At 43.9% G+C, this 22397-nt stretch overlaps 3 protein-coding genes and 1 long non-coding RNA gene across 7 annotated transcripts in view; 2 read left to right on the plus strand and 2 right to left on the minus strand.

Moving 5' to 3' along the window:
- Window positions 1-724, minus strand: part of LOC148981787 (uncharacterized) — a 24257-nt gene extending 23533 nt beyond the window's left edge. Inside the window, exon 1 of the long non-coding RNA XR_016168201.1 lies at window positions 656-724. This is a non-coding gene — a long non-coding RNA (uncharacterized LOC148981787). The remainder of the gene's footprint in view (window positions 1-655) is intronic.
- Window positions 725-2222: 1498 nt separating this feature from the next.
- Window positions 2223-7921, plus strand: thap1 (THAP domain containing, apoptosis associated protein 1). The gene is made up of 3 exons (XM_039661589.2): window positions 2223-2430; window positions 2993-3188; window positions 6842-7921. The coding sequence occupies exons 1-3, from the start codon at window positions 2360-2362 to the stop codon at window positions 7334-7336; spliced, it is 762 nt and encodes a 253-aa protein (XP_039517523.2). The 5' UTR covers window positions 2223-2359; the 3' UTR covers window positions 7337-7921.
- A 1056-nt stretch (window positions 7922-8977) lies between these two features.
- Window positions 8978-22397, plus strand: part of ift74 (intraflagellar transport 74) — a 28806-nt gene continuing 15386 nt past the window's right edge. The window contains exons 1-10 of one of the 2 annotated variants that reach the window (XM_039661582.2): window positions 8978-9373; window positions 11150-11278; window positions 12967-13099; window positions 13179-13227; window positions 13312-13410; window positions 13669-13729; window positions 13835-13894; window positions 13980-14041; window positions 20730-20868; window positions 22305-22367. In XM_039661582.2, coding sequence (XP_039517516.2) covers window positions 11201-11278; window positions 12967-13099; window positions 13179-13227; window positions 13312-13410; window positions 13669-13729; window positions 13835-13894; window positions 13980-14041; window positions 20730-20868; window positions 22305-22367 — 744 coding nt within the window. In that variant the 5' untranslated portion in view covers window positions 8978-9373; window positions 11150-11200. Of the gene's footprint in view, window positions 9374-11149; window positions 11279-12849; window positions 12873-12966; window positions 13100-13178; window positions 13228-13311; window positions 13411-13668; window positions 13730-13834; window positions 13895-13979; window positions 14042-20729; window positions 20869-22304; window positions 22368-22397 lie in introns of those variants that run through there. The other variant, XM_039661583.2, reaches the window with a different exon arrangement.
- LOC120471686 (leucine-rich repeat-containing protein 19-like) lies at window positions 15089-19512 on the minus strand. 3 transcript variants are annotated; one of them, XM_089130689.1, is made up of 5 exons: window positions 19415-19512; window positions 17299-17413; window positions 16798-17167; window positions 16581-16709; window positions 15090-15690 (listed from the first exon to the last, which is right to left on the minus strand). In XM_089130689.1, the coding sequence occupies exons 2-5, from the start codon at window positions 17368-17370 to the stop codon at window positions 15335-15337; spliced, it is 927 nt and encodes a 308-aa protein (XP_088986815.1). In that variant the 5' UTR covers window positions 17371-17413; window positions 19415-19512; the 3' UTR covers window positions 15090-15334. The 3 variants fall into 3 exon arrangements, with proteins under 3 accessions (XP_039517518.2, XP_088986815.1, XP_039517519.2); XM_039661585.2 differs by having other exon boundaries at window positions 17299-17375; window positions 19415-19496; XM_039661584.2 differs by lacking the exon at window positions 19415-19512 and having other exon boundaries at window positions 15089-15690; window positions 17299-17375.

Below are 22397 nucleotides of genomic sequence, written 5' to 3' on the forward strand. Positions count from 1 at the left end.
AAACCATGTGGATTTGGAGACTTTGTACATTTTTAGTTCAGATTAAAAACGGTAAGTACTTGGAAAGAAACCGGTTTTCTGAGTGTGTGCTCATGCCCGCGGGAAACCGTCTGCCAGACTTCTGTGTGATCTGTGTTACACACTCACTTCTTTGGTCATGCTTGACTTACTGCTCTATATCTAGCATGTGTAAATGTCAAAGATTATATAAATTAAATATACATTTAATGAGCTATAAATTCTACACTCAGTCTATTCCAGACTAAAGTTTCGTGGCCTGAGGGGTCGTGACCCACGGTCTGGAGATCTGCAGATCAGGGAAGAAAACTAAAGCTTTTCTGATGCTTTACTGCCCTCTTGTGGAGCAACAGACTATCATCATTCAATCAGTCAGGTTCACACTTATTTCAGGAATTTATCAAGTGTATTAAAGCCTTTTAGAAATATTGCATACGAATAAAAAGCCCAGAGTTCATTGTGAGCAATTTCATTCTTATATTTTAACCATCTTTGGAAATGCTGATACTGTCAAACTGATTTGTGTTCAAACAGGAGACACATACAATCATGAGACAAACTGCAAGAATTATGCATTCACACACACACACACACACACACGTACCGTGTGCATACATTAGCGCAAACGCTGACATACCTCATAGATGTATTAATTCAGACCGGTTTACACTAGTTCCATGTGAGTAAACAAAGCATCAGCTGTGTGTCACAGGCATCATAACACACAGGTTTCCTGTTCTAGTGTATGTGTGTGTGTGTGTGTGTGTGTGTGTGTGTGTTTCCTGTGTACACCACAAACACACTGTGTGTGATGCAGAACCGCACACAACACAACCGGTTATTCAGGCAGGATTTATCCAAAGGCCGTTAAAGGTCGATGAGATCAGCTCTCAGAACCATCTGTGGACCAAACTGGTCCAGTGGAAACCTGTCGAAACATTTCCAGTTTCGAATCAGAGGAGATTCACTGCAAAACCACTAAACTGAACACTCAGCTTCAAGTTTTCCACTAATAGGCCTATGCAGTGTAACTTGTATGGCTGTATTGTATAAAGACTCCTCTCATTACTAAGCACACTACTCAGAGTAGATGAAAGAGGTTTGCAGAGGAAACAGTTCCTGTCAATCATCTGTCACAATGGCATCACCTCAAGCCCTAGATCGGGACAGAAGCCCAGATGAACACGGTCACATGATGAAGCAGGTCAATAATATATCCATATGGACTCACAGAGATATGGTTTTATTTTGTTTTATTTTCTAAACATCTGGATGAGTTGAGTGTCTCTTTAAGACAGAGGTTGAAGAGAGAGACTTGGAGAGTTAGCCAAAATATTAATGAAATTCAAATTATTAAGTGTCTGAAAACAAGGGGTCATTTATAAATGTGTGATAATGATGAAGTTGGATGGGGCTTTTCATTCATGACCTCTTCCATGAACTCTTTATTTACAGTCTACATGTGATTTTTCCATTGACTATATTGGAAATTGTTTGTTGTGTCTGGAAAGATTGTAACGCGTCATTAATTATTAACTATTTTAATATTTCCAGGTTATATCATTTGTGTATCGAAGCCTAATTATTAGCATATATAAAAATTTAACATACAGTAAAGTTTTCTTAGTTCGATCAATATTAATTTACACCTCAGTCTACAGCATCTTCATAATTTATTTACAATCACAGCCAATCAACTGACGTGCTCCTGGTGTCGTCATAGAAAGAGGTGTGCCCTTTTCCAGCAACAGCCAACCAGATTTGAAGCAAGGTTTCTCACGTAGCCGCCTCAGCACCGAAATAAAACAATCTTGTTGAACTTAATAAAGGTATAATATTAATTCTCTTATTTTCAATATCTATTTTAAATGATTACTGTGTATAAAGTAGGTAAATGCTATTAACAATGTGTAAATGACAGTCAAGACTGGACACCCGGACAGCGCACTTCAGCATCACCCAATCACAGACTCTGTGATCACTGCATATTATGAACTGTTAAATAGAATATTACATTGATTACTGGGGAAGACGTACGTGGGTTTTTAATGGTGCTGGACATAATATATTTAAAAGATTATAAGACTTTGAGTTTAAATGTCTACAGCCGTCGTGAGACCTGAATGTGTGTGAAAGGAGTGTGTTTGTGAGCCGATGAGCGCCTCCTGCCGGAGTGAAACGGGATCACACGCAGAAACACGTTCAGAAACACACACAGGAGAATCTCAGAAAAACACCCGGATGAAGCGCGTCTCTGTCAGCCATGAGAATCTGCTCCACACACGGAATCCACCGTCAATATTATTATTCCTGATCTTCATATTTCAGATCGCAGCCAAAAATGGTCCAGTCCTGCTCGGCGTACGGATGCAAGAACAGATACCAGAAAGATAAAAACATCTCCTTCCATAAGTGAGCTGAACTCGCCAGTGGTGTTAACTGTGTTTCGATGTTGTTTTATTTCCACAGTTCTTGTGTTAGTTTAATGTGTGGCTCTAGTCGATGAGCTGCAGCTTCAGACACTGTTTGTTTAGTTTAATTTACTTTAGTTTAGTTTGGTTCTCATTTTTATCTTCAGTTTTGTCTGCGCTACAAACTTTACAGCACCACTCTGTTGTTTGATTGTTAGCAAAGAGAAGTTTAAGGAACATGAATGTTCAATGATATGCTAATTTAAATGATAATTCTGTAATCCTGTATTACTTTCTCTCTTCTGTGGAAGATAAAATATGTTTTGAGAAACGTTTTGTGTTTTTGTCTGTACATTGGAAGTCAGAACTCTTCAGAATATCTGCTTTTGTGTTTCACAGAAGAAAGTAAGTCATACAGAATATGTAACTGCTACAGAGTATGAATTTTCTGTGCATTCTGAACATTCAAGACAGAATGTTCATACTCTTATTTTACACAACATATTCTCAGTTCATGAGATCATAATGTTATAATAATCCATTGGTGTTATTGTGTATGACAGGTTTCCTCTGGCCCGGCCGGACATCTGTGGAAAATGGGTGTCCGCCATGAAGAGAAGAAACTTCAAGCCCACCAAGTACAGCAACATCTGCTCTCAGCACTTCACCAGAGACTGTTTCAAACGGCAGTGCAACAACCGTGTGCTGAAGGACAACGCAGTGCCGTCACTCTTCAGCTTCAGCAAACTACAACTACAGGTCCTTGACCTCATTACTGATGTCTCACTCTCACACACTGCAGTGTCTTTACCTCATTACTGATGTCTCACTCTCACACACTGCAGTGACTTTACCTCATTACTGATGTCTCACTCTCACACACTGCAGTGTCTTTACCTCATTACTGATGTCTCACTCTCACACACTGCAGTGACTTTACCTCATTACTGATGTCTCACTCTCACACACTGCAGTGACTTTACCTCATTACTGATGTCTCACTCTCACACACTGCAGTGTCTTTACCTCATTACTGATGTCTCACTCTCACACACTGCAGTGACTTTACCTCATTACTGATGTCTCACTCTCACACACTGCAGTGACTTTACCTCATTACTGATGTCTCACTCTCACACACTGCAGTGTCTTTACCTCATTACTGATGTCTCACTCTCACACACTGCAGTGACTTTACCTCATTACTGATGTCTCACTCTCACACACTGCAGTGACTTTACCTCATTACTGATGTCTCACTCTCACACACTGCAGTGACTTTACCTCATTACTGATGTCTCACTCTCACACACTGCAGTGTCTTTACCTCATTACTGATGTCTCACTCTCACACACTGCAGTGTCTTTACCTCATTACTGATGTCTCTCTCTCACACACTGCAGTGTCTTTACCTCATTACTGATGTCTCACTCTCACACACTGCAGTGTCTTTACCTCATTACTGATGTCTCTCTCACACACTGCAGTGTCTTTACCTCATTACTGATGTCTCTCTCTCACACACTGCAGTGTCTTTACCTCATTACTGACGTCTCTCTCTCACACACTGCAGTGACTTTACCTCATTACTGATGTCTCACTCTCACACACTGCAGTGACTTTACCTCATTACTGATGTCTCACTCTCACACACTGCAGTGTCTTTACCTCATTACTGATGTCTCACTCTCACACACTGCAGTGACTTTACCTCATTACTGATGTCTCACTCTCACACACTGCAGTGTCTTTACCTCATTACTGATGTCTCACTCTCACACACTGCAGTGACTTTACCTCATTACTGATGTCTCACTCTCACACACTGCAGTGACTTTACCTCATTACTGATGTCTCACTCTCACACACTGCAGTGACTTTACCTCATTACTGATGTCTCACTCTCACACACTGCAGTGTCTTTACCTCATTACTGATGTCTCACTCTCACACACTGCAGTGACTTTACCTCATTACTGATGTCTCACTCTCACACACTGCAGTGACTTTACCTCATTACTGATGTCTCACTCTCACACACTGCAGTGTCTTTACCTCATTACTGATGTCTCACTCTCACACACTGCAGTGACTTTACCTCATTACTGATGTCTCACTCTCACACACTGCAGTGACTTTACCTCATTACTGATGTCTCACTCTCACACACTGCAGTGACTTTACCTCATTACTGATGTCTCACTCTCACACACTGCAGTGTCTTTACCTCATTACTGATGTCTCACTCTCACACACTGCAGTGTCTTTACCTCATTACTGATGTCTCTCTCTCACACACTGCAGTGTCTTTACCTCATTACTGATGTCTCACTCTCACACACTGCAGTGTCTTTACCTCATTACTGATGTCTCTCTCACACACTGCAGTGTCTTTACCTCATTACTGATGTCTCTCTCTCACACACTGCAGTGTCTTTACCTCATTACTGACGTCTCTCTCTCACACACTGCAGTGACTTTACCTCATTACTGATGTCTCACTCTCACACACTGCAGTGACTTTACCTCATTACTGATGTCTCACTCTCACACACTGCAGTGTCTTTACCTCATTACTGATGTCTCACTCTCACACACTGCAGTGTCTTTACCTCATTACTGATGTCTCACTCTCACACACTGCAGTGACTTTACCTCATTACTGATGTCTCACTCTCACACACTGCAGTGACTTTACCTCATTACTGATGTCTCACTCTCACACACTGCAGTGTCTTTACCTCATTACTGATGTCTCACTCTCACACACTGCAGTGACTTTACCTCATTACTGATGTCTCACTCTCACACACTGCAGTGACTTTACCTCATTACTGATGTCTCACTCTCACACACTGCAGTGACTTTACCTCATTACTGATGTCTCACTCTCACACACTGCAGTGTCTTTACCTCATTACTGATGTCTCTCTCTCACACACTGCAGTGTCTTTACCTCATTACTGATGTCTCACTCTCACACACTGCAGTGACTTTACCTCATTACTGATGTCTCACTCTCACACACTGCAGTGACTTTACCTCATTACTGATGTCTCACTCTCACACACTGCAGTGACTTTACCTCATTACTGCTGTGTCACTCTCACACACTGCAGTGTCTTTACCTCATTACTGCTGTCTCACTCTCACACACTGCAGTGTCTTTACCTCATTACTGATGTCTCACTCTCACACACTGCAGTGTCTTTACCTCATTACTGATGTCTCTCTCACACACTGCAGTGTCTTTACCTCATTACTGATGTCTCTCTCACACACTGCAGTGACTTTACCTCATTACTGATGTCTCTCTCACACACTGCAGTGTCTTTACCTCATTACTGATGTCTCTCTCACACACTGCAGTGACTTTACCTCATTACTGATGTCTCTCTCACACACTGCAGTGTCTTTACCTCATTACTGATGTCTCTCTCACACACTGCAGTGACTTTACCTCATTACTGATGTCTCACTCTCACACACTGCAGTGTCTTTACCTCATTACTGATGTCTCTCTCTCACACACTGCAGTGACTTTACCTCATTACTGATATCTCTCTCTCACACACTGCAGTGTCTTTACCTCATTACTGCTTTGTCACTCTCACACACTGCAGTGTCTTTACCTCATTACTGATGTCTCTCTCACACACTGCAGTGTCTTTACCTCATTACTGATGTCTCACTCTCACACACTGCAGTGACTTTACCTCATTACTGATGTCTCACTCTCACACACTGCAGTGACTTTACCTCATTACTGATGTCTCACTCTCACACACTGCAGTGACTTTACCTCATTACTGATGTCTCTCTCTCACACACTGCAGTGTCTTTACCTCATTACTGATGTCTCACTCTCACACACTGCAGTATCTTTACCTCATTACTGATGTCTCTCTCACACACTGCAGTGACTTTACCTCATTACTGATGTCTCACTCTCACACACTGCAGTGACTTTACCTCATTACTGATGTCTCTCTCTCACACACTGCAGTGTCTTTACCTCATTACTGATGTCTCACTCTCACACACTGCAGTATCTTTACCTCATTACTGATGTCTCTCTCACACACTGCAGTGTCTTTACCTCATTACTGATGTCTCTCTCTCACACACTGCAGTGTCTTTACCTCATTACTGATGTCTCACTCACACACTGCAGTGTCTTTACCTCATTACTGATGTCTCACTCACACACTGCAGTATCTTTACCTCATTACTGATGTCTCACTCACACACTGCAGTGTCTTTACCTCATTACCGATGTCTCACTGCTTTACCCTTGTGGAACAATAAACCATCATCATCATCATTGATTAAACAGAATTTTTAAGTGTATTAAAGACTTTCAAAAATTTTGCATGCAACTAAAAAGCCCCTATGACCTATGACCCCACAGGCATCGTCTCTGGAGGACTCCTTCAGCCCGGACCTGGACTTTCCTCACAGCCTCCCTCTCTCTGATGGCGAGGAGACGCCAGTGCTAACGTCTGAACCGGACCGGTCCTGCACCGACCTGGAGCCGATCCGGGAGCCCCACTTCAGCGCCTGCGTGTCCTGCGACCACAACTACACGGTGGAGGACACGGGTCAGCAGAAGAGACGGGTGGAGCAGCTGCAGGAGCAGATGGAGAAGCTGCGCAAGAGACTGAAGACGGTCCAGCAGAAGTGCAGGCGTCAGGAGCGACAGCTGGAGCGCTTCAGAACCATGCGCCGGCTCCAGATCCAGAGCCAGAAGGAACCCGCACCGGGGGGAGACCAGGAGCTGGAGCGCTTCAGAACCATGAGCCGGGTCCAGGGCCCGAAGGACACCGCACCGGGGTCATCCTACGTCATTCTGCCCACAGAGATCTACGACGTGCTGAAGGGCATCGAGACCATCGGGGCGCTGTGAGGGTTAATCCTCTGTCTTCCGAGTGTGTGTGGACTGGACATGTCTTCATGGATTCACTTCAGGAGAGGATCAGGAACAAACTGAATATCCAATCAGGGCTCGGAGGATTCTGGAGCTTTTCCGAACCAGAGTAACTAAACCTTCAGCACGGGTTGTGTGTGTGCTCTTCATTGCCGAGTGAGAAAGACACGAACCCGATGACCAACGCTTCAGTCAATCAGGTTCTCATCTTCAGGAGATTTCCAGATCAGTGTTTGTTCAGCTATTAACTGTATTTATAATTAAAATGTCTGGAAATTTTTTTGAATAGTTTATTTTTATTTGATTAATGTACTAAGATGACCAAGCTGGACTTTACTAAACCCTTTTTCAGTAGCTGTAAAGTCTCGTGTCGAAGGGCTGTTTTGAGTTTGTTGTTTTTTGCTTCTTGCTGAATAATTTATTGCTCACAAAACAGTAATAATTGTGGAATAGATTAAATTAAGCCATATTTGGGGGAAAAGTCTTTTTTTTTGTGGGTGAGAAGTTCAATCAGAGTTGCCTTACGGTGGTTTGACTGTTTTAATACATGATTCTCCTTCTTGACCCGTTTGTGCTTGAGTTTCTGAACGATGATGTCACGGTTCTGTAAAGACACGCGTGTGGTCAAAACACCACAAACTTCATCACAGTACAGAAAGATTCCAGCAAAATATGAATTACTGCAGTCACATTGTAATAATTATATATGGTTCATGTTTCAAACCGAGACTTACAGAATCTGTTATTTTGATTTCTTTGTCATTTTAGTTTGTTATGAAAGGTTGGCTAATAAGTTCATCTCAGTGTTACCGCTGTATCTACTCTGGTAAACTGGGAACAGACGGATAAATAAATTAGATCAGAAGCCAATCAGGCCACTGTGCGTTTACACCTGGCTCCTGTATCTGGATAACGGGTCGGATCTCGCGTTCCCGGGAAAAAAAAGGATGGCTCGGGTGCAGTCGACCTGAACTGGCGGGATTTCTTTTAAAAACAGGTTTCAATAGGGGAACATTTTACAAATTTTGTAAAATGAAGCGGAAGAAGAGGCTGAAGAAGAGGAGAATGGGTGGAGCTAGGATGTCTAGCCACACCCACAACTATATTGCTCTTCCCCATTGGACGCCAGGAGGAGGAGCTGGACCTTGAACACTATTCATAGCAAATGGATATCGCTGAGTGTGTGTGTGTGTGTGTGTGTTTCGTGAGTAGATAAGATACTACTGCATTGTGACAGATTGTGATGTGCGTCTCCGTGTGGCCACTAGATGTCGCCACTGCTCCATTATTAATCTGCTAGTTCAAGAGCATCATGTGCAGTAGAGAACATGAGTGAAGCGCTTTGACTTTATTTTGAATATTAACATGTAATGAACCTGTTGTCTCTCGCAATCTGTGTGTGTTTGAGTGGGATGCAATATCTTTCTCTCTCAGTGCATACGATGAGACGCTGACCCGAAGGTCCTGACTCTCTCTGGTCATTACTAACCCCAGGATGTCCTTCGGAAAAAAAGAGTAGGAGTGTAACCAGGGGTCCTGGCCGAACATGCCCATTGGCCAATGGCCTCCTAATCTCACTTCAATATCCTGCAGGAATAATCCTGATAAATGAGCATCTTTTCTCTTGCAGATAACGGCAGGCTTGAGTGTGCTGTGAAACACAATCCAAGAAACGCAGGGCATGGACACCAATGAGAGTGTGGGATCCCAGGACGAGGGAAACCGGAAGTGTGTACTGTAGTAGGAACAGTTCGGGAACAGCAGTCTGAAATACACAGAGAGCAGGATAATGTGAGATTTGTAAGTTCAAGGTTTGACAGGGACTGGAGGTGAGGTGTAGTGCTGCTCAGTGATTGTCGCGTCACAACGCTGTTCTCGCGATGATTTCATGGTTGCTAAGCAACTCAGGCGAGCGTTTGGTTTGCCTGGTGAAGGAGCTAAATAAAAACAGCTAACAGTGAAAACGGCTAACAGCGAATACAGAAAACAACCCGAACTGCAGATTTACAGCTGAAGGTGAGCGACACTTATATTGGTCATTTCCTTAGTTTAGTTTAATAGATTTTCTTCTTGAGAACAAGACCAAAGACAACAGCTCCTTTGTTGCTAATCTGCTGTTGGCGTCAGCTGATGAAGATCTGCGTGGTTTGCTGGTTTTATTGACGGTTTCTTTATGGCTGTCCATTTATTATTTTGGTTTGTAGCTGAAAGGCAGAGCTTTAAACGTTAGTTTGTTCTCATGTTCAGTGTTTAGGGTCACAGTGTAACGTTATAACAGTTAAACACAGACTCCGGGGTTCAACCCTGTAACGTTAACACTGTGTGCCTCAAACTTTGATTTTATATTTCAATATTAATCTCCATATTCTTTAGAAAACTCTTGAAATCGCCCTGTTGCCCTTTAAACGCTTTCTTATTGTTTTATTCAGTTTCCAGCAGTTCTGGAATATTTAAGTAGTAGAATCACTTTTGCGGAATGATTCACTCGTTTGAATCGGTTCACTGAATTGGAAATGTTTATAATGGTGTTCATATTGATATGAACATGGTAATCAGTGTAATATCTGATGCTGTCATGGACAGGTGTGCTACTGCCACTGCACTTTAATATGTTTAATAATCATGCATTTGTTCTAATTATTACAGCTATTTTATATGTTTTGCTTTTAGTTTTTTTTAAAAAGTGGATTAAATGTGTCAGTTAACTTTCATCATGTCGCCTGTCGTTTAACTGGTAACTCTCTCTAAACTGCTTAGTATTTAAGAAACTGGATTATCCAGTATTGCATAATTTTCTTTTTTATTTCATAATATTTCATTAATACATAATGCATGTGTGTACACACCTTAACCCATAAGAACCCGGACCAATTTCTCCTTATAGGAAAATTATGGAGCATATAAAACACTAAATGGACCATTAAAACATGTTTCTTCCTGGTCTAACGCCAGCGGTTATAGACCCCTTTTGCGCCGACGTCACAATTACATCACAGCAGCTAATACAAACCAGCACAGATTCAGCTACATAATAATAAGGAGCTTAATTTATTATTATTATTATTATTATTAAATGTCATCTTAATAACAATCTTAAGGTCGCAATAATCAATAAAAAATATGCTGTATCTGGAATTTTTATTTCTAGAAAATATTCACATCATTAAAAGTTCACCGTCATGTCACTCATTACATTGTCGTCTTCTTTGCGCAGAGCAGAACTGCGGATCGTACACACAAGTCTTGTATATGATATTCAGCACATAGCCTAGTTATAGGCATCTAAGGAGTTATATGCCCTCAGTTCCTCTTTATGCTCGGTTTCTCTATCGGAAGCGTATACGGGTCGGCCAATCTGGTTCCGTCCGTTAAAATGAACTTTTGCAATAGCATTCGCGGTCCTGCACAGTGAGAGATAAAATCGGATTTTCTCCAGTCATTGTTAAAAAAACAACAACAAGCCAACAAAACTTGAAAACTGACGTAAGGGAAGCGGCCAGAGGGATCGTTCTGCCTACACCTAAGCTCCGCCCACAAAAAAAAACATCTGTTTGACCCCAGCTGTAGGGTACCCCAGAAAATGTGTGTGTGGACACATGGTGTAGTGCTTTCTCAAACACTGGGCGAGTCCATGTACCAGTCCTGCTGTTACTGCAGTCCGACCCTCAGAGGTCATCTCAGAGGTCACACCGCTGACTGCTAACATCCCACAAGCCCAGAGGAGTCATCTGACCCATGCGATGATGAGACGGAAACACACTGATTAATACCTTGATTATAATCACCCATTAGATTGAAGCATCAGTGGATTCCAGAACTACACCATCAGAACATCAGAACACAATGGCGGGTCAGAGGCCAATGAGCCGCGGGTCATTCAGCACTGGACGCCCACCGACGGCCCTCAGAGTCAGCACTGCGGTGAGTGTGTGTGTGTGTGTGTGTGTGTGACGGGTCACCGACGGCCCTCAGAGTCAGCACTGCGGTGAGTGTGTGTGTGTGTGTGTGTGTGATGGGTCACTGACGGCCCTCAGAGTCAGCACTGCGGTGAGTGTGTGTGTGTGTGTGTGTGTGTGACGGGTCACCGACGGCCCTCAGAGTCAGCACTGCGTTGAGTGTGTGTGTGTGTGTGTGTGACGGGTCACCGACGGCCCTCAGAATCAGCACTGCGTTGAGTGTGTGTGTGTGTGTGTGTGACGGGTCACCGACGGCCCTCAGAATCAGCACTGCGGTGAGTGTGTGTGTGTGTGTGTGTGTGTGACGGGTCACCGACGGCCCTCAGAGTCAGCACTGCGGTGAGTGTGTGTGTGTGTGTGTGTGTGTGACGGGTCACCGACGGCCCTCAGAGTCAGCACTGCGGTGAGTGTGTGTGTGTGTGTGTGTGTGACGGGTCACCGACGGCCCTCAGAGTCACCACTGCGGTGAGTGTGTGTGTGTGTGTGTGTGTGATGGGTCACTGACGGCCCTCAGAGTCAGCACTGCGGTGAGTGTGTGTGTGTGTGTGTGTGTGTGTGTGTGACGGGTCACCGACGGCCCTCAGAGTCAGCACTGCGGTGAGTGTGTGTGTGTGTGTGTGTGTGTGACGGGTCACCGACGGCCCTCAGAGTCAGCACTGCGGTGAGTGTGTGTGTGTGTGTGTGTGTGTGACGGGTCACCGACGGCCCTCAGAGTCAGCACTGCGGTGAGTGTGTGTGTGTGTGTGTGTGTGTGACGGGTCACCGACGGCCCTCAGAGTCAGCACTGCGGTGAGTGTGTGTGTGTGAGTGTGTGTGATGGGTCACTGACGGCCCTCAGAGTCAGCACTGCGGTGAGTGTGTGTGTGTGTGTGTGTGTGACGGGTCACCGACGGCCCTCAGAGTCAGCACTGCGGTGAGTGTGTGTGTGTGTGTGTGTGTGTGTGACGGGTCACCGACGGCCCTCAGAGTCAGCACTGCGGTGAGTGTGTGTGTGTGTGTGTGTGTGATGGGTCACTGACGGCCCTCAGAGTCAGCACTGCGGTGAGTGTGTGTGTGTGTGTGTGTGTGTGTGTGTGTGTGTGTGACGGGTCACCGACGGCCCTCAGAGTCAGCACTGCGGTGAGTGTGTGTGTGTGTGTGTGTGTGTGACGGGTCACCGACGGCCCTCAGAGTCAGCACTGCGGTGAGTGTGTGTGTGTGTGTGTGTGTGATGGGTCACTGACGGCCCTCAGAGTCAGCACTGCGGTGAGTGTGTGTGTGTGTGTGTGTGTGTGTGTGTGACGGGTCACCGACGGCCCTCAGAGTCACCACTGCGGTGTGTGTGTGTGTGTGTGTGACGGGTCACCGACGGCCCTCAGAGTCAGCACTGCGGTGAGTGTGTGTGTGTGTGTGTGTGTGTGACGGGTCACCGACGGCCCTCAGAGTCAGCACTGCGGTGAGTGTGTGTGTGTGAGTGTGTGTGACGGGTCACCGACGGCCCTCAGAGTCAGCACTGCGGTGAGTGTGTGTGTGTGTGTGTGTGTGACGGGTCACCGACGGCCCTCAGAGTCAGCACTGCGGTGAGTGTGTGTGTGTGTGTGATGGGTCACCGACTTGCGGGTTGCGGGTCACAGGTGCTGATACTGTGTGTGTGTGTGTGTGTGTGTGTCGCAGGCCCCGGGCACCGGCCGGCCCGGCAGCAGAGCAGGACCCGTGGCCGCTGCAGGGGTTCTGTCAGCACAGATTCGAGTGGCGGATCGGCCCGTGACTCAGCAGGGCCTCAGTGGGATGAAGACCGGCGGGAAAGGTGAGCTTCTGCTGGTTCTGCTGGGAAACGGGCCACTACTGTGAGATCTGCACACTCACCCTGTTATTCTCTCCTTCAGGCCCTCAGAGGCAGATTCTGGATAAGTCGTATTATCTCGGGTTATTACGGTAATGTTTTTCAAGTCATTTATGGAATGTTTCATTATCTCTCAGACGAGACGCTCTGATTAATATTTGGTTTGTTTGCTTCAGGAGTAAAATAAATGAGCTGACGATGGAGTCGACTAAACTCCAGAAGGACATCGACACCTTCAGTCAGGAGAACTCTGTCTTCCTGTCCTATGAGAAACGGTAATTTACCACAGTTACGTCTTAATAATGCAAAAAAAGGCAAAAAATGATAATATAATAATATTGTTCTTTAAAATAATATGACGCATGCTTCGTTTTAAATTAAGATATGTTAAGAATAAGTATACATGATGAAAAATATGTATATTTCTAATTCTCTAATGTATTTGAGAATTGACCTTTTCTTTAGTTTTGATGACATAATTAATTTCATTCATAAAGTAATTAATTTGGTGTGTTAACTTTTCCTGTGAGCAGAGCTGAAGTCCTCGCTGGAGAAATTAAAGATCTTCAAGGCCAGCTGGCAGATTACAACATGGTACGCTCTTTTATGCCCATTAGAGTGAGAAGTTGGACAGAAATGCTGATTTTGAGGCCTGTGATGATGTCATTATATAAGCTGTGTCTTTTCTTAAATTTCCAGCTGGTTGACAAGCTGAACACAAATACTGAGATGGAGGAAGTCGTGAACGACATCATCATGGTGAGTTCACCTTATTTCAACACATAATTTGTTCTTGACTCTCTGTGTGTGTATCCTGCTGATGTGTGTGTGTTTGTCTCATTAGCTGAAAGCACAGAATGACAGAGAAGCTCAGAGTATGGACGTGATATTCACCGAGAGGAGAGAGTAAGTGCTGATGTCGTCGGCAGAGCTTGTGCTGGGAACAGGTTAAATCTCCTCATCAAACTTATTTTTAGATCAGCAATTTTACATATTGTGAAAAAACTACATACAAAAAAATTCGGGGATATTTGGGACAAAGTATTGTATACATCACTGACAAGCTTTTAAAATCTTAAATCTAAATAAGCTTTTGAATGACTATGTTAGTGCAATGACAGCATTCACTGCAAAACATTTAAAAATGTTCTTCCCTAGTCTTAAAGGGGTCTTGAACTGCGTTGTTTTATTGTTTCATTAAGTTTCCTGTGGTGCACTTATAATGTTAGTATGATTTTACTTCAAGAAATGTCATAATACGCTGATTTCACGCAGCCGTCATTTTGAAATGGCTCCGGTGGGAAGAAAACCGGAAGTGCCGCCTTTAATCACCCCGTTTCCCAACTGTAGGGGGACCCCGAGAGCACAGTTTCAAAAGTTAAAGCAAGCTTTAAAGCAAGGGTATATGATTTCAAAGATTGTTCATTATTAATGTGCTCGTTTATATGCTGGTTATGGTTATATAGTACAATCCTAACAAAATTAATAGAAAAAAGAATGAAAAAATCCATTCACTCTATTGGCTGTACAGCCGCAGAGAAGTTGACCAATGTGAGCTGTCCGGCCGGACAGCTTACATATAATATAAACGACAGCAGCAAGCGGCCCCTGCTTGCCCCTACTGTAAAGTGTGGACGGAAGAGAACGTCTGTGGAGGAAAGAGCAGAGATTAAAAAGAAATGTGAAGAACGCCGGACTCTAAGTAGGATAACTATAGGGTCCACCATTGACCGCTGGAGGAAGCTTCAGGGAGATCTGGGACTGAAAACCGACGCTGACACGGGTGACTTTTTTTTAATGATGGGTTGAGTTTTTTAAGACACGGATGAGTTTTTTAAAACCTCCTTACCGTCTCAGGCTTTCTCGACTGATTTTTAACATAGTATACCATAGCTTTAAAAGCAAGAAAAGAATAAACGTGTTTTCCCCTTAAGTATGAAGTCAGTTAATTTAGATTTTTTTTTTTTATTTTATCTTCAGTCATTTTGCTTCTCCAGTAAATGTTTCTTCGTTTAAGAATGCTTAGATATTAGTGCTGTAAAACAGGAAGAGCTTGACAGCGTTTGCAGTGTTTACACACACTATATTAACATGCTGAGATACACGTATGTGCAATTCTGTTTTATAGTTTAAGGAATTTTCATATTGCACTACTGCATGGAAAAAAGCTCCTCACAGTCTGCTCATGCAAAGACTTGATCAGTCCAGCGATGTGCGTACCCCTGAGAAGAGGTCGGGCTCACGGCTCGGGTCCGCGTCTGCGTGCCGGCTGTCGTTCCCTGGCTCGATGTAGCCGTCCTCGATAAAGCCGTCGTCCTCGAGCTCCTGCGCGCTGCCCTCCGTCTGCTGCGTGTCCAGGCTGAAGGTGGAGAAGCGCCCGCCGAACTCGCCCGGCTCCGCGTCCTCACGCAGCCTCTGGTGCCGGTAGTTGAACAGGAGCTTGTACCAGGACGGAGACTTGACGGCGCAGACGACGATGATGGCGGTACTGAGAGTCAAAGCCACGACACCGAGCAGAAACTTCCAGCTGTGGCTCCCCGTGTGCTTCACTAACCCTGAGGACACACACACACACACACACACATCATCATCTACACACAGCATCTGTAAAGGTGTGTTCACACCGCCGCTCTCGCCGCCCAGCCGACGACGGCGTGGAAAGATTCGTGGACGCTCTGACGTAGATCGAATGCTTGGTCTTTTTTAAGACTTTATTTAGAGGGGCCGCGTTATTTGTGCAGACTGACCAGGTCGGGTTAACCTCATGCAATCTTTTACATCTGAAAGTAAGAACTTGATCGATGGAAAGAACTTCACAATTATAGTGACATGTTTGCTTACGAAATAAACCAATTAAAGGCCATTCATGTGGTGTGGCTTTTGTGTTAATGGTTAAGTGCTAATCTAATTTGCATTCTTGCTGAAAAACAAGCGTTTTGGCGTGAAAATCTTGCCGATGAATAGTGTTGCTTGCCGCCTTATCAAATTCAAATGATCAACCTCTCCTCTATTTTGCTTGTGAACTAATGTGGTCGAGACCAAAGTTTACAGTTCTGCGTTCCCTGGAACCCCCAAACAAAACACTGCTTAATTCCGATTGGTTGCCGCCGAAGCACGTCATTGCTCATTAGCATAAAGTTGAGCTGACTTCAACTTCTCGCCGTTGAAGACGCGCCGCTCTCGCCGGCGGTAACCATGCATTCACAGGTTCTGGTTGCAAACCTTGAACATTTTTGAAAAACGTTATCATCTCTGCGTAAACTTCAAAAAGGTGAATCTGTGAAAACGCTGACGGCGTGCACACCTGTATTGCGTGTTCAGTCTATAGGTGTGTGTGTGTTTGAACACGTTAGTTCTTTCCATGGCCTTAACCACCGACACATTAGCTGTGGGTTTGAAACTGCTTTGAGGAAAATGTTTTTCCCATTATTCCTGATGTTCTTACCTTTGCTGGAGCTCTGCTCTGTGGTTAGCGCTGCTAATGTAGTCCTCGCTGTTGGGACTTGATTTAAGCAGAGAGAGTTCCCATCGAGGACAGCTGTTTTCTGGGGGGTGTAACAAAACAGTTCTCTGCCTGCAAACAAACATTTGGCAGATGAATAAACCAAACAAACATGAAGTTGGCCAGAGCCCGTGAAGATGGACAAAGCTCTCGTTCTCACCGGTGGATACGCCGGACTCGTTCAGATGTTTGATGAGGCTTGTGAGCGAACAGGAGCAGTTCCATGGATTTTCCTCCAAATCCAAACTCTTCAGTTTTATCAGTCCGTTAAAGATGTCTTTGTGGAGTGTTTTCAGTTCATTTCCCCTCAGTTTGAGAGTCTCCAGGAGCACGAGGCTGGCGAAAGCTCCTTCGGGCAGGGACCGTATGTGGTTGTAAGATAGATCTAGCACCCGAATCCCGGGATACCCGCGTAAGATCTCGATATCCGAGTCCGACATCGTGAGCGAGTTCTGGCTCAGGATCAGTTCGGTGAGGTTTGCAGGTTTCCCTGCAGGAATGCTTGTCAGAGATGCGTTGTTCATGTCCACCTGAACACAAAGGGTAATGTGTGTTTCACTGCTGATTCTCTATTTCTCCACAGTCTAGTCTATGATTGGTCTATGCCTTATTATTAGACAGTGACTGTAATTCAGTGTAAAGCAACAGCTGAAGCTCTCACCTGCAGTGCGATCACATGTGAGCTCATCAGAACGACTGCCATCCAGAACACACACGCTTCTGTCCCGGCCATGATCTCTGCGAACACACACACACACACCTGTGATCTCCGTCACCTGTAATGAGAACAGCACTGCATCAGACACACTCACCCGAACCCTGTGTATGAGAGAAGAGCTCTCGATTACTGATCCTGATAGAGACGCTTCTTGAGAGTGAAAACCCTCTTCATGAGCGTCAGACAAAGAGGATCTTTGTGCGTAGAGTCCGTGTCCTCTGAGCATCTGATGTCCCGTGTCTGTGCTTGTGTTCGGGCTGCCTTCTGACACACAGATCCTCATGGCTTATCCTGGACAGTCCCCCAGTGTTCTCACGTGTTCTCCGGTTTTCTCTCTTGTTCACTTGTGTTTTTGCGTGTTCTCCCGCGCAGTCCCTTGTTCTGCCATGTTCTCCGGTGTTCTCCGGTGTTCTGCCGTGTTCTCGCATGTTCTCCAGTGTTTTCCATGTTCTCCCGTATTGTCCCGATGTTCTCTCGTGTTCTCCTGTATTGTCCCGATGTTCTCCTGTTGTTCTCTCGTGTTTTCCGGTGTTCTCCATGTTCTCCTGTGTTCTTCCGTGTTCTCGCATGTTCTCCGGTGTTTTCCATGTTCTCCCGTATTGTCCCGATGTTCTTCTGTGTTCTTGCATGTTCTCCGGTGTTCTCCATGTTCTCCTGTTGTTCTCCGGCGTTCTGCCGTGTTCTCCAGTGTTGTCCGGTGTTCATCAGTGTTCTCTCGTATTTTCCCGTGTTCTCCTTTGTTCTTGCACGTTCTCCTGTGTTCTTCAGTGTTCTATGGTGTTCTCCATGTTCTTCCGTGTTCATTAGTGTTCTCCCATGTTCTTCCGTGTTCTCCTGCGTTCTTCCGTGTTCTCCTGTGTTCTTGCATGTTCTCCTGTGTTCTCCTGTGTTCTTGCATGTTCTCCTGTGTTCTCCTGTGTTCTCATTTGTTCTCATGTGTTCTTGCATGTTCTCCGGTCTTCTCCAGTGTTCTATGGTGTTCTCCATGTTCTCCCGTGTTCATCAGTGTTCTTCCGTGTTCTCCAGTGTTCTCCCATGTTCTTCCATGTTCTCCAGTGTTCTCCCGTGTTCTCCTGTGTTCTCCCATGTTCTTCCGTGTTCTCCTGTGTTCTCGTGTGTTCTTGCATGTTCTCCGGTGTTCTATGGTGTTCTCCATGTTCTCCGGTGTTCTCCCATGTTCTTCCATGTTTTCCAGTGTTCTCCCGTGTTCTCCCGTGTTCTCCTGTGTTCTCGTGTGTTCTCCCTTGTTCTCCAATGGTTGCTGTGATGCATCACTCAGTTTCATGTCATTGTCAGTTTCGTTCTGCATCTTGTAGATGAATTCATTGCAAATGAACAGAACTTTATAGAGTTACTGAACTGAGTTGATGTGAATAACGCCACTGTTGTGTTTACAGCAGGAATACGTCTCCTTCTCCTCTCGAACACAGGCGCTGTAAGGGTTCTAGTGCACGAGTGGTCATGCGATTCTCAGACACGTTTATAAGTGATCATTATAGTAGTCTAGTATAGGTCTTCTTCATTGAATCCGCACATCTTCAATATAAACATGTTGGTTTCCGTTTTTGTAGTAATAGTGATGTTTAAAAGACTCTCTAAGGATAATTGTTGCTCTGCTTTTCTCCTCAACTATAAACTTCTTGTGTGTCTCCTCTGCCACCGCTCTCTAAGCCCTGTTGGAAATCTCTGTGTTTATGATACACGTATGATAAGTCCATATTAGTCTATTCTTCCTTCTCTTCTGCTGTAAAGCTCCACACGACTGGGTTATTGTATCTGCTGCAGTTGGGATTATGACTCATAAGCAGCATCAAACTTCAGCTTTTTATTTTTATTATAGTTCAAATTATTTTAGAGCTTGGATTCTTTAAAGATGTATTCTTTTTGATTACTTGTTTGAAATGATAAACATGGATTATATCTTCTGAACCTGACCGAACATTAAACAAACCAGTTCTATTATATCACATGCACTACTAAAGGTGAACTGAAAGCTGTTTTCTTTAAAAAAAAGTAAAGAAAAGAGAATGTTATAGATATGGTTGTTAGAGTCACTTACCCTTGAGTCATGTGTGATAGCGTGTTAACACACACTTGAACCAGCTGAGACAGAAACAGACCTTTGCTCTCTGTAATAAAGACTGGCTAAAGATTGACCACTTCAGAAGTGAACTATGACCTTTACCGTGTTCCTGTTGCTCATGGCGATACAGAAACCCTAAGGTCATGGGTTTCATTCCCAGGGAATGCATGAACTGATGAAATATCTATTCCTTGAATGCAAAGTAAGCTGCTTTCTATAAAGTGTTGATCGAAATAATATTGTTGAACTTTGGTACAGTCTCAGAGTTTCTTTACTCCGTTCTCAAAGTAATCTTTAGTTTCAGTTTTGTAGCACAGCTCTTTAAAGCAGTGTCCTGCTCTCATGTACTAAAGCCCTATCATAACACAAGCCAGTGATGTCCTCTTTAATTAGAATATTATTAAAATTATTTAAATAGCAACGATTAAAAATGTGTAACTTTGCTTTCCATTCATTTTCCTCACTTAATCCTCACTCTGATTCCACAGAGAAAACTACTAGCCTAACTTCAAACATTATAAAAGGTGTAGAACAGTCAGTACGAAATAAAAACAAATACACAAATTACACGCATTAATATTCCAAATAAAATATTGTAGTAGTATTCATTTCAGGTACAGAAATGTAATAATTAAAAGAACACTGTTCACTGAATATATTCAATAAAAATTAATCTTTGTGAAAGCTGTGTTTCTGTAGTTTGATTAACATTAATAACATTCAGTATAGACACCAGCAGGGATTTAAAGACCAAATATCGATGCACATCCTTTTCTTTTTTCCTTTCTATCAAGACGAAGCGGCCTGTGTTTATGGGAACATTCTCCGAGACTCGTGTCCAATCCAAACCGTCCACAGGCAAGCGAATGTGGAGAGGAATCAGTTATACGATACTGTACTGACCGTTTCATCGCAGCTTTACTGAGATAATAGGAAGATAATGGATTTCGAACTCAAGTCAGTTCAGTGTTGATTCAGTTCCAATGTAAAGATCATCAGTAATTAAATTAGTTAATTTCCTTTATAAAGCAGTTCTGTAGAACACAGTGATGTCGTCGTCATCATCATCATCTCAGTTCAGTTCTCGTACAGCAGCGTCAGTGCGGTCGGATCAATAACACTGCTGGATATTAAGTGTCCACATCTAATGAAGCAGCGCAAACACAAACATCAGTGACAGAATAGAGGAAAACCTTGAGAGAAACCTCAACCGCTCAGTTCTCCTCTGGCCTGAAGAAGAACAGTGTGTGATTAGGATGTACAGTAATAACTTTAACATTCTTTCTGTCAGGAAAGAGGATCTGATCCGCGCCGTGGAGGATAATATAGTCCAGGAGAAACAGGCGGCCCAAGACATCGTCAAGAAGATGAGTGCGGAGAAACAGGCCAAATACACTGAGAGGAAGGCCACCAATGAAGAGCTACTACAGGTCAGGGTGACTCCACCTGTGTCATGAGCTAATCAGCAGGATTACAGTAACAGGCCTGATGTATCATATACTGTTCACTGCGAGCCAAAATAACGAGCGTGAGTGACCCGATCTAGAGCGTATTAGGCAAAAGTAATGGAAAAGCAGTGGAATGGGCAAACACGTTCTGTGTGAACTGGCCAATAATACATGCGTAATAAAAAGTACAACTCCCAGAACGCATCTACTCTAAGCAGCCGTTGCGTTTATAGTGGGACCAGTTTAGCCTGGTGCAGGTCCAGTATCTGCAGGGGAAGTAGATCTGGCTATGTTGTTCTTCCTCAAGATCCATGCATGTTTATTAACCGCTAGAGCGCCAACAGCCACGCACTGTAGCTTCAATCTTTATCACATCTACATCACATGAGTAGACTCCTGTTTCTCAGAGTATTGCATGATTGCAAATGTGATGCTGAACTTGTACAAAAGACCAATAAACAAGTTGATATTAAGTGACCTTTTTGCCGTAAATCTGAGATGGTCCTCACTGCGGAACATGAAATCCATGGGGAGGAGTCGGATCCAGATCCAACTCCTCCCACCTTACATACACCTAAACCTAACCAACTCCGCCCCCTGATCCCTAAACCCACCTCTAATCCCTAAACCCAACCCTAATCTTACCCATCTCCACCCCTTGGATCGTGATCCGACTCCTCCCCGTGGATCTCATGTTCTGCATTGAGGTGCTACTGGTAAATCTGCCTGTTTTTGCTCTATATCCTGAAAATAGTTTCAGACAAAGTCGAACCAGAACTGTTGCGCATCTCCAAGCAACGCTCATTCTTGAATGAATCTGCGTGTTGAACGATTGAAAGAATGACTCGCACATTAAGACTTGCTGCCAAATTCTTCAAATATTTAAGATATTAATGTAGCATTATTTCCCCATGAGCAGTCTGTCTAACACCACTTCAGATGCAGCTTCTGCACTGCAAAGATGGGTTTTTTATTTGATTGGTTGTGTCTTATTGTTCTAACTGAATTTACTATTTAAATTAACATTTAAAAACAAATTTTAAGATGATGCATACATTTAATAAGATTAGAAAAACATGCTCTTATAATGGTATGAATGCCCCTGGAAATGAATTTAAAGGGGCAAAAATGGCCTTTTATAGACCAGAAAGTGTTAACGCCAACGTCAAGGGTTTGATTCCCAGCAACACAAGAACTGGAAAAATAACATATAGCTTGAATGCCATAGTGTTTGCCAAATAGATGTAAATACTGAAAACAAAAATAAGTAAAGCATGTCTACATGAAGTGTAGTTTAGTGTGGAAATAGCTTCAGTGCCAACTCCACACTTTAAATGAAAAAAGTCTAGAAATGATTTATGCGGGTGATTAGAAGTTCACTGACCTGACGGATGTGCCGTGACTTTCCTCTCGTCCAGGAGCTGAACTCCCATCAGGTGGAACTGGACGCTCTGATGAGTCGAAAGGAGACATTTGAGGCGGTGAGTGAACACACACACACACACACACAC

The sequence above is a fragment of the Pimephales promelas genome, chromosome 4, assembly GCF_988280905.1.
Source record: "Pimephales promelas chromosome 4, fPimPro1.hap1.1, whole genome shotgun sequence".
NCBI classification, from domain to species: Eukaryota; Metazoa; Chordata; class Actinopteri; order Cypriniformes; family Leuciscidae; genus Pimephales; species Pimephales promelas.